The sequence below is a fragment of the Octopus bimaculoides genome, chromosome 19, assembly GCF_046866305.1.
Source record: "Octopus bimaculoides isolate indiv1 chromosome 19, ASM4686630v1, whole genome shotgun sequence".
Taxonomy (NCBI): Eukaryota; Metazoa; Mollusca; class Cephalopoda; order Octopoda; family Octopodidae; genus Octopus; species Octopus bimaculoides.
The window spans coordinates 31332750-31343681 of record NC_142946.1 but is presented as its reverse complement, the minus strand read 5'-3'; the positions used below and the strand labels follow the sequence as shown (position 1 = coordinate 31343681).

Sequence of the window (10932 nt, the reverse complement as noted above, 5' to 3'; positions counted from 1 at the left end):
GATATCAAAATGGTCTCGTGGGCTGGATGAAATTGCTGCATGGGCTGGAAGTGGCCCACAGGCCAGGAGTTTGACATGTCTGGTATAGATGAAAGCAAACATATTTAGCAAGCATGTAAATAAGCATTTAGAATATAATTCTTTCTTTGTCATATTCTGTAGTGGAGTATATAAAGAGACATTTGAACTGACAGACTTCAAAAGGTGACAACAGGAAATAAACACATATAATGTAAATAATTATTTAAAATAAGAAAGAAGAAAATTAAATGACAAATATATACAATTGACCCTTAGTAAAGTTTTGAATATATACGAGGGTGGTTTGAAAAGTTCATTAGCTGAATATAAAGGAGTGATGCTAGAGCTGTGAAATCTAGGGTGCATTAATTTCAATCCTTCTTAGTATCTGGATTGCTTCTCTCTAGGTAACCTGACATCTGACTGTTTAAAGAAGACTTAGAAAAAAAAAACACTAGTAGCAACATCTCTTGAAAGCGGGCAAAATGTGGCATCATAGTGTTATCAAGCACCTGCAGAAAAAGGGGTTACCCCCCAACGACATTCATGCTAACATGTTTGCTACATTAGGAGATGATGGTCCAGCTTTATCAACAGTGCAAAAGTGGGGAGCTGAATTTAGGAGGAGAAGGAAGACTCTTGAGGATGACCCAAGGTCTGTATGTCCTGCAACTTCCACCACTAAGAAAACCATTGTTCATGTTCACCACATCATCATCATCATCATTGTTTAACGTCCGCTTTCCATGCTAGCATGGGTTGGACGATTTGACTGAGGACTGGTGCTCCAATTTAATTTGGCAGAGTTTCTACAGCTGGATGCCCTTCCTAACGCCAACCACTCAGAGAGTGTAGTGGGTGCTTTTACGTGTCACCCGCACGAAAACGGCCACGCTCGAAATGGTGTCTTTTATGTGCCACCTGCACAAGAGCCAGTCCAGGGGCACTGGCAACGATCTCGCTCGAAAACCCTACAAGGCCAGTCAGGCGGTACTGGCAACGGTCACGCTCAGGATGGTACATCTTATGTGCCACCCGCACAAGAGCCAGTCCAGGGGCACTGGCAACGATCTCACTTGGCTTGCCGGGTCTTCTCACGCACAGCACATTTCCAAAGGTCTCGGTCAGTAGTCATCGCCTCGGTGAGGCCCAATGTTCGAAGGTCTTGCCTCACCACCTCAGCCCAGGTCTTCCTGGGCCTACCTCTTCCATGGGTTCCCTCAACTGTTAGGGAGTGGCACTTTTTCACGCAGCTATCCTCATTCATTCTCACCACATGTCCAAACCAGTGCAATCGTCTCTCTTGTACACCACTACTGACGCTTCTTATGTTCAGCTTTTCTCTCAAGATACTTACACTCTGACGGGTATGCACATTTACATTACACATCCAACGGAGCATACTGGCTTCATTCCTTGTGAGCTTACGCAAGTCCTCAGCAGTCACAGCCCATGTTTCACTGCCATGTAGCATGGCTGTTCGTACACATGCGTCATACAGTCTGCCTTTTACGCTGAGTGAGAGTCCCTTTGTCGCCAGCAGAGGTAAGAGCTCTCTAAACTTGGCCCAGGCTATTCTTATTCTAGCAGTTACACTTTCAGCGCACCCACCCCCACTACTAACTTGGTCACCCAGATAGCGGAAGCTATCAACTACCTCTAGTTTTTCTCCCTGGAATGAGATAGAAGTTGTTTCCTGTTTGTTTACAGTGTTTATTGCACCTGAACATCTGCCACATACAAAGACTAACTTTGTAGTTAATCTGCCTTTGATATTGCTGCACCTCTTATGTGTCCATAGTTTGCACCTGGTACATCTTATAGAGTTACTACCTACTCCTGTACTGCATACTGAGCAGGGCCATCTACCTGAAGGGATTTGTGTTTTATCTACCTTCCTACTTATTAGGATTTTGGTTTTTGCTAGGTTGACTCTAAGGCCCTTCGATTCTAGTCCTTGCTTCCACACCTTAAACTTCTCCTCTATTTCTGATAGTGACTGCACAATTAGTGCAAGGTCATCAGCATAGAGGAGCTCCCAGGGGCAACCTGTCTTGAATTCCTCTGTGATCGCCTGGAGGGCTATGATAAATAGGAGGGGGCTGAGGACGGAACCTTGGTGGACCCCTACCTCTACCCGGAATTCATTACTGTACTCATTTCCAACCTTCACCTTACTGACAGCATCTCTGTACATGGCTCGCACAGCTCTCACTAACCATTCTTCTATCCCAAGTTTCCTCATTGACCACCAGATAAGGGATCGGGGGACCCTGTCAAAGGCTTTCTCCATGTCAACGAAGGCCAGGTACAGAGGTTTATCCTTGGCTAGATATTTCTCCTGCAGCTGTCTCACTAGAAATATGGCATCAGTGGTGCTTTTACCTGGCACGAACCCAAACTGCATCTCATCTAAATTGATTTGCTCCCTAATTAGTTGGGCTATGACCCTCTCCGTAACTTTCATAACCTGATCTAACAGCTTGATGCCTCTGTAATTATTAGTGTCTAAAGTGTCACCTTTACCTTTGTAGCAGTTTACTATGGTGCTACTACACCAGTCATTGGGTATGACTCCTTCGTGTATCACCTAGTTCGTAATACGGGTGACTAGGCTGTAGCCAACACTGCCAGATATTTTGAGCATCTCTGTAGTGATTCCTGATGGGCCGGGGGCTTTCCCTGTCTTCATACTCTTAATTGCTTTATCTACCCTGGTACTGTCAACTCGGATAGCTGGTCCCTCTGTTGGGTCGACATACGGCAGGCTCTCTTTCTCCCATTCATTCTTTTTATTAAGCAATCTATCGTAGTGGCATCTCCAGACCTCTTTCTTTGCAGCCTCATTTAGTGCAAGCGTACCATCATCCATGCGAACACATTTCTCTCCTACAACATCACTATTCTCTCTCAGACACTGTCTTGCAACACGAAATACCTCGAGTCTTTGGTCCTCACGGTGCAGAACATTGGCAAATCTTTTCTTATCTGCTTCCCCTCTAGCTAAATAAACCTGTCACCTAGCTTCCCTTCTGGCAGATTGGTAGAATTCCCTGTTTCTTTTGTCTAATAGCCCCGTCTACATCCTTGTTCCACCACCACGTTACTCTGGGTCGAGAGGGGACTTTACACCAGCCACAGATCTGGTCTGTGGCTCTCAACAGGTTGTCCCGCAGAAATCTCCAATTGTCTTCCACGTTGTATGATGCTATATCCCCTTCTATTTCGTCAAATGCTTCAAATAACTTGTCTCTAAATCTCTGTCCAATAATAAGTGATTGGTGATAAATCAAATAGCTGGTGGTGCTATTAGCATATCTCCTAAGAGAATTGTGAATATTCTGCACAATAAACTTGGCATGATGAAGGTTTCTGCTAAGTAGGTGCCATGTCTTCTGACACTAGATCAAAAGTACACCAGGCTGATCACATCACGGGAGATCTGACATTGTTTGAAACTGATCCAGCAAGTTTCCTTGAATGTTTCCTAACTCAGAATGTGTGTTGGATTCCTTACTTTGAGCCAGAGACAAAGAGACAGTCTATGCAGCAGAAACACCTCTTCTCATCTGCTCCAAAGAAAGCTAAGCTTGTTTCATCTGCTGGAAAGGGTGGTGGCCTCAGTCTTTTGAGATGTAAGAGGTATTGTGTTTATTAATTATCTTCAAAAGGGCCACACCATTAATGGCAAGTACAATGCTAATGTGCTGAGGCAGTTGCAAAAGGCTATCAAAGTCAAACACCCAGGAAAACTGATGAAAGAAGTTTTGGTTCATCTGGACAATGTTCCAACACACAAGTCTTTAGTTTCAATGGCTGTTGTGTGTAACAGTGTCTTTGAATGGTTGATTACTCTCTCTCCTCTCCTGATTTGGCCACATGTGACTATAATCACTTCCCCAACATGAAAAAAGCCTCTGGTTAGGAACCAGTATTACAATGATGATGACATCTTATCAGCTGTTGGTGACCTACCTGAGATGAAAGCTTCTTCACCAATGGTACACAAGCACTGTAACACTGATGAAGAAAGTGTGTGGTCCACAAGGGGATCTATGAACTTTACAGTTGAACCACCTCATACTATTGACATGTAGAAGTTTATATACAGTTGCTAAGGTAATGTAGTACGTAAATTGTTCAACGCCTGTTCTCAAAGATAAAGATTCCAATCTTTAATGAAGAAAACTGAATACCAGAGCAGGCGGAAGTTTAGTGTTAATGATGTACAACAAAAATGTAGTTATTGTCATAAACAAGCTCCTTCAAATTTCAAAATACAGCAGGGAATACAACTGTCTTAAGAGTTTTACATTTAAGTACAACTTTCTTAATACAGTACTATATTTAAGAGATGAGGAATTATGTACATTAATTACATTATTTACATTATTTACATTTGACGGATATTTGTCCTCATCTTGTTTGTTGTTAACAACAAACAAGATGAGGACAAATATCCGTCAAATGTAAATAATGTAAATAATGTGAAACTTCCTTAAGTTGTTAATATTCATGCTCATTATCCAATGTCAAATATGACTGACTCAAGAGATTCATCCTCACTTTAATTACTCAAGCAGTGAGTAAAACTCAAAAGGTTTATACTTTTGTTGATTAGTCTAGCAATGGGTACAACTGTACCAAGAAATCATTAGGTATATAAACTTTTCTCAATGCTTGAGGAAAATATTAGGGGTTTGTAGACGTTTTAAATAGGATTCCAGGATTTTCAGACAATAAAAATCTCAACACTGGAAATAATAGAATAGGATTAATTCATTAAATTCAACCTTTTGGGACCAACCTATCTGAGATTCCTCTTATTCTTCGATAGGCAACTGGCAATTTTTCAAGTATTCATATTTAAATTAAGATATTCTATCATAATTGTAACTAAAAGCATTTTATCATGTTCTAAGCACCAGTTTAACAAGGAAAAGGGTTATGGTAGTAAATTCCTCAAGATTGTCAATTACTTTTAAAAAATTAATTAAAATGTATAGGTTATATGTTTTTTTTCTCTTTTAAATGTAATCTCTAAATGGTTAAATATTTATCTTTGCTATAATCTCACATTGTGTTGTTTCTGATTCCACAGAACATTATGGGTTGGAGTGACCTTACACTCCTTCCCATCTTGGCACCACTTGGTAACAGCTCAGTTTCCCAAAGCAGTAATTCCTCCACAAACTTTACATCTGCCTACATTGAATCTACACCAACACCACCACCACTATTAACAATGACTGCTCCTTTCTCAGTAACTGGTTGCACATCATGGAAACCAATAAATCATATTCTCTTCCAGTTGGCTAATGCTGCTCTCTGTATTGGTTTAATGGCCCCTGATGGGACTTATGGTGTTCTATTTCTACATAGCACATTTTTACTTGGTAAGTAAACTATTTCTTATTTCTTTGAGAAATTATTTCTGCTGCTGTTCCTGTTTTTGTTGTTGTTGTTGCTGCTACTGCTACTGATATTGTTGTTGATTCTGTTACTGCATTTTCTTTTTGTTTTGTATGTTATTTTTTTTTTATATGGGAGAGGCTAAGCCTCAGTCGGTGTTTCAGCTGCATTTTCAGTTTGAAAGCTACAACAAATAGTTTTAATTAATTAATTAATTTTTTTACTATTTTACTTGAGATAATTTTTCCTGATATGTCTTGGAGGGTTTGTTGCTTTACTTGACATGAAGGGAAATTTAGACTACTTCCATCTTTTAGAAACAGATAATTTTTCTCTTAATCTTCTCCTAGACTACCTGTTCTGAAAAACAAGAATTAAGCACTTATTTGTTTAAGAAATAAAGTTTAGCCTCACTTTAGAAAACACTTTTTGAAAGACTTCTTGCTTACACCATGTGCATTTATCTCAAGGTTTTCTGAGTAAATTTCTTTGGAGTTTTTTCCCCCCTTTTATGTATGAACATCACAGTGAATAATATCTCATGTAGTGAGTTAGTACCGAGTAGTATTTATTAATGATTTAGTAACATTATTTAATGATGATTTAATTAGAGAATGATACCTTAGACTTGGAGAAAATAATCAGAGAGATATTTCATTGTCCTCAGTACACATCAGGATTTAATGATTCTTAGCAGGAATGAAGTAAGCCCATAGCTGATTATTGCATCAATGTTTTTGCTAGTGATGTTGGCCTTGCAAAGCTTTGCAACTTAGAAGTGAAACCCATTGAATATTTTCTTCACCATTTTCCTGAGGATGTTTTTGTTAAGATAAGTGATGAGACCACAAGTTACGAAGTCAACAAGGCAACTCCACTTTTATTACCTCAATGCAGGACATGAAGGAATATCTCAGATTACTTGTTGTGACAGATGTGCAGCTTCTAAATTAGATATTAGTAGAGCACCAACTTCAACTTTTAGACAGGAAATCAATGTTCAGGATTCATTATCTTGTAAATATTAGGTGGTATCAAAAAGTTCCCAGACTAATTATGTTTAATAAAAAAGTAACTTATTTACCTAAGTTTTAACATCATCTCCTTCGAAGTATTCACCTTGTGGTCCCAGTGGTCCCAGCATTTCTGACACATTTGGAATTTTGCCTGGAAGTCGTTTTCCCCAAGCAAGTCGAGGACCTTCTGTGATTCACTCTGGATCTTGACAATGATGTTAAAAGAGCAACCTTTGAGCTGCATTTTCATCTTGGAGAAGAGATGGAAGTCCACAGTTGCTAAACCTGGCAAATAGGGCCGGTACAGAAGCAATACCATGTTGTTTTTGGCAAGAAACTCACATGTGAGGAGAGCTCAGTGACAGGGTGCATTGTCATCATGAAGAATCCAATTCTTGAGGCTCCACATATCCCGTTGCTTTCACTCCAGTTGCTGTCCTCCTCCAGATGCTTCAAGTAGGACTCTCGGTCGACAGTCAGGCTCCGGGAGACAAATTCTCGATGCACAATACTGCTGATGTAAAAAAATGATTAGCATTCTCTTGACTGAGCTGCAGCTCTGTTGTAACTTCTTCAGCCATGGAGATGAAGAGTTCTTCCATTGTGACAACTGCTGCTTCATCTCAGGATTGTACCCATAGATCCAATTCTTGCTGCTGAGGATGATCCTTAACAAGAAGGATGAGTCATCAGTGATGTGTGATAGAGATCTTGACAGATGTCAACACAATGTTCTTTCTGCTCAGTGATCCGTAGGCGGGGGACAAAACTTGGCAAAGACATGCAGCATGTTCAATTCAAATGTTAGAATTATCTGACAGACCATTACGACAGACCAACAACATCAGCAATGTTGTTGATTGTCCTCCGACGATCCCCATGTACAAGGTGATGAATTTTCTTCACACTTCTGGGAGTGGTGGCTTGTGCCAGGTCTTCCAAATCACTCACCATCTTCCAGGGGAAAATGCTACTTAAGGTTTTGCTACTTGGCAAGTTTGCTGACAGAATGTGGTAAACAAGAAGAGATTCTGTAAAGCATTCTGTTTGATATGCTACCAGGTCTATCAATGCTCTGCCCTAAGTTAGTCAATTTTTTTTTTTTTTTACTGAACCCAATAACTTAAAAGGTTAAGTTGACTTTGGTGGGATTAGAACTCAGAGTACAGAGAAACAGAATAAATAACAAAAGATATTCTATCCAACACCCTCGTGACTCAGATAACTCACCACTTTAATAGCTATTTATAATTTATAAACTGTTGCTATAGTAACAACAGAAATGTTAGCCAGAGACAGCATTACAGAAAAGAGAGCAGAAAATTTATTGATGGAAGTTGTTAATCCTAGTTTGTTAATTGAATTTTAAAATAGTTTGAATAATCCTGGATAATCCAGAGAGGGATTCCTTTCTGACTGCATCTCTGTCATCTTAAGACAACCAATGTTACCAATACCATCAGTAGCAACATGGTTTAATGACATGAGTTTAATGATATGTATCGTGTTTTGTGTAAATTATCATCCTTACCTTCTGCCCACTCATCATTGTCTTCCTCATCATCATCATAATCATTATCATCATCATCATCAACATCATCCTCCACCCCACACCACAATCACTGATTGTCAGCCTACTGAGCCAACCAACATATAAGCTTCCTGCTATATACTTGTGTTCAATTATTACATGAGATTTTTTAATATCATGTTTGAATTACTGTGATTTTTACAAAGGCTGCCAAATTCAAGTAACATACCTGCATCAAACTTTGAATGAAATTAGGCAAATCTGCTACAGAGATCCTTGAAATGCTTCATCAAGTTTCTCGCAAATATTCTTTAGTTCAAATACAAGTTTTTGAATGGCTGCACATTTCAAAGCTAGTTGAGTGTCAATTCAGGATGAGTGTTTACAGTGACAAACAATCTTTTTGTTGAACTCTGGATCTGATGCATCTTTTTTCATTAAATTGGCTGCCAGCTCTTTCATTACAATGCTTGCTGTTTCATTTCTGCAGCCAAATACCTGACTTTCATTGCCCTTGATGATTCTAGAACTTATAATGTATGTGTTCATGTTCACACATGATTTTAAGATCGTCTACCCACTCCAACCCCCACTCTGCAAACAGTTACTCCTTACTTTACGAAGACACTCTAGTCCTTGTCCAAGGGGCATAATTCCAGATACATTTCTCATCTGAACTTCTCCCATAGTGATTTTTTTGTTCAGTTTTACATGGCACCTAAAAACCAAATGTAGCATTTCTTAAGCGCCAGTAGCAGAGAGCTATTGCTGTACTCTTCCTACCAGCACCTCTGATGAGTACCAGGATTGCAATTGTGCAAAACTATCACCATCATCATCATCATCATTATGATTTCAATGTCCATTTTATCAGGCTTTCAGAAGCTGTAAGGCATTTGTTGATACAGATTTTCTATAGATAGATGCCCTTTCTCTTGTCAACCCCTCACTTTTTCTCAACAAACTAACATTTCCCCCATGGATGGATATGTTTTCACTAACAATTATAGACAAAGTACACCACTTGTATGATGGTAGTACTCATTTACAATCATCGTGCAAAGTTAAAACAAAAATCACACACTTGTATGCACACGTGCATGCATGCATGCGTGTGTGTGTGTGTGTGTGTGTGTGTGTGTGTGTGGGTGTGTCAATACAAGGGCTTCATTCAATTTCTGCCCACCAAACCAACGTTTGCTCAAGGTGTCATACAGTAGGACTGGACCTGAAACTATGTTGATGAGAAGTGAACTTAACCACACAGCTATGCTTGCACCAGTTGTATTTACACATATATGTTCTTATACCTAGCACACTTTTTGCATAAATTATCCCTCTCTTTATGACACTAAGTGTCCCCATCGAACCATTTGCTTGTAAATTATATCTAAAATGCCTACAAAAGCCAATTTTAGTCAGAAACTTTGGGTTCCAATGTTAGTGATTAAATTTAGACATCTAAAAACAATCAAATTTGTTTCATGACATTGCTTTCTCATTAGCAAAGATGGTCAAACATCAATTCACACACTCACACACACACACACACATCTTCTTAACTTCCACTTGCTATTTGTTTAGAAATTTTGACAAGTTGTTATCCCTACATAAAAGATATATTTCACACAAACATGCAAACTGTTACATGTAAATAATCCCCGTCATTACCACTTCTTCAACTCTACCTCTACATTCAATCAATCACCTGTTCAATGTTTAATTGAAGCAACTTATCTCACATTATCCCATTCTGTCCTTGAACTCTTTGGTACTGAAATCAGCAAACTGGTCAGAATTCTACCAGTATTCAACATTTAAAAAAAAATTTCATATAATGGTGGTGCTCCAGCATGACCACAGCCACCTGGCTGAAACACATATAAGAATAAAAGAATATATATATATATATATATATATATATATATATATATAAGCAAATAAAGGTTATGAAGGGTATTGGAGTCGACCAAACCCTAAAGATACAGGTAATACCGAGTAAGTGCTGTATACCAACTAGTTTTGCCCCTGTCGTTGTATCAACATGAGTGGGGAATATAACATAGGCCGTGTATTAGCGTGTATGTATAAAGAAAAAAAAGGATAAAGAGACCAATGGCAAAGTTAGAAAATATTATATATGAAAGCAAATTTATTTCAACATTATTTCCAAGATCTCAAAGTGGAAACATAAAAAACAATCTATTTCATCCCATTCAATTATATAAACTCACATTCTCCTTCATAGTATAGATTTACTTGCAGCTCTGTACTTTATTACAATATTTAGTCACAACTCATCCTCTTTTATCATGTCACCAGTCTCATCAACATCACCACTATTAGCATGGTTTCTGTAGAGTGAGATGTATTAATATTTTCTCTCCTACATAATGGAATCATGGCAACGTCATTCTTCCCGTGATACCAAGAAATAGTTTACACCACATCCTCTGTACAAATAAATAACCCAAAACTAAATCCTCAAGTTATTACATACAATCTCTGAGTTTCTCTCATGGACGACTCTTATTGCTCAGACATTATCTTAAACAATATGGTTTATCTTCAAGATGAGAGAATACTTTGTCTCTTATCAGCTGCTGTTTCTATATAAAACTCCAGATTGACATTGGGAAAATGTTCCATCATGGAGGGATAGTTCTGCTGCTACACACACACACACACACAAACACATGAAGGTTTTCAAATAAATGATTGGCAAATACTCATTTACCAACTCATTACACACACTGACTCACACATGTTATTTCTTTTCCCTTTATCTCTCTCGTTAACTAAATTTTCTTTTTATTCTGTACATACTTGAGAAGGTATTGTTGTGGTCACTGTATCTGTGTGGTCAACAGCAATGTTGTTCAAAAAAGTTCAATTTGGGTAATTTTAACCAATCAATGACGTGTAAAATACAAAATTTTGTTATAAATGTTA

General features: G+C 38.5%; 1 protein-coding gene across 2 annotated transcripts in view; it reads left to right on the top strand.

The window, feature by feature from the left end:
• LOC106867429 (popeye domain-containing protein 3) overlaps window positions 1–10932 on the top strand; it is a 136807-nt gene that overhangs the window by 67888 nt on the left and 57987 nt on the right. For both annotated transcript variants that reach the window (XM_014912322.3, XM_014912308.3), the window contains exon 2: window positions 5123–5417. In XM_014912322.3, coding sequence (XP_014767808.1) covers window positions 5129–5417 — 289 coding nt within the window. In that variant the 5' untranslated portion in view covers window positions 5123–5128. The remainder of the gene's footprint in view (window positions 1–5122; window positions 5418–10932) is intronic.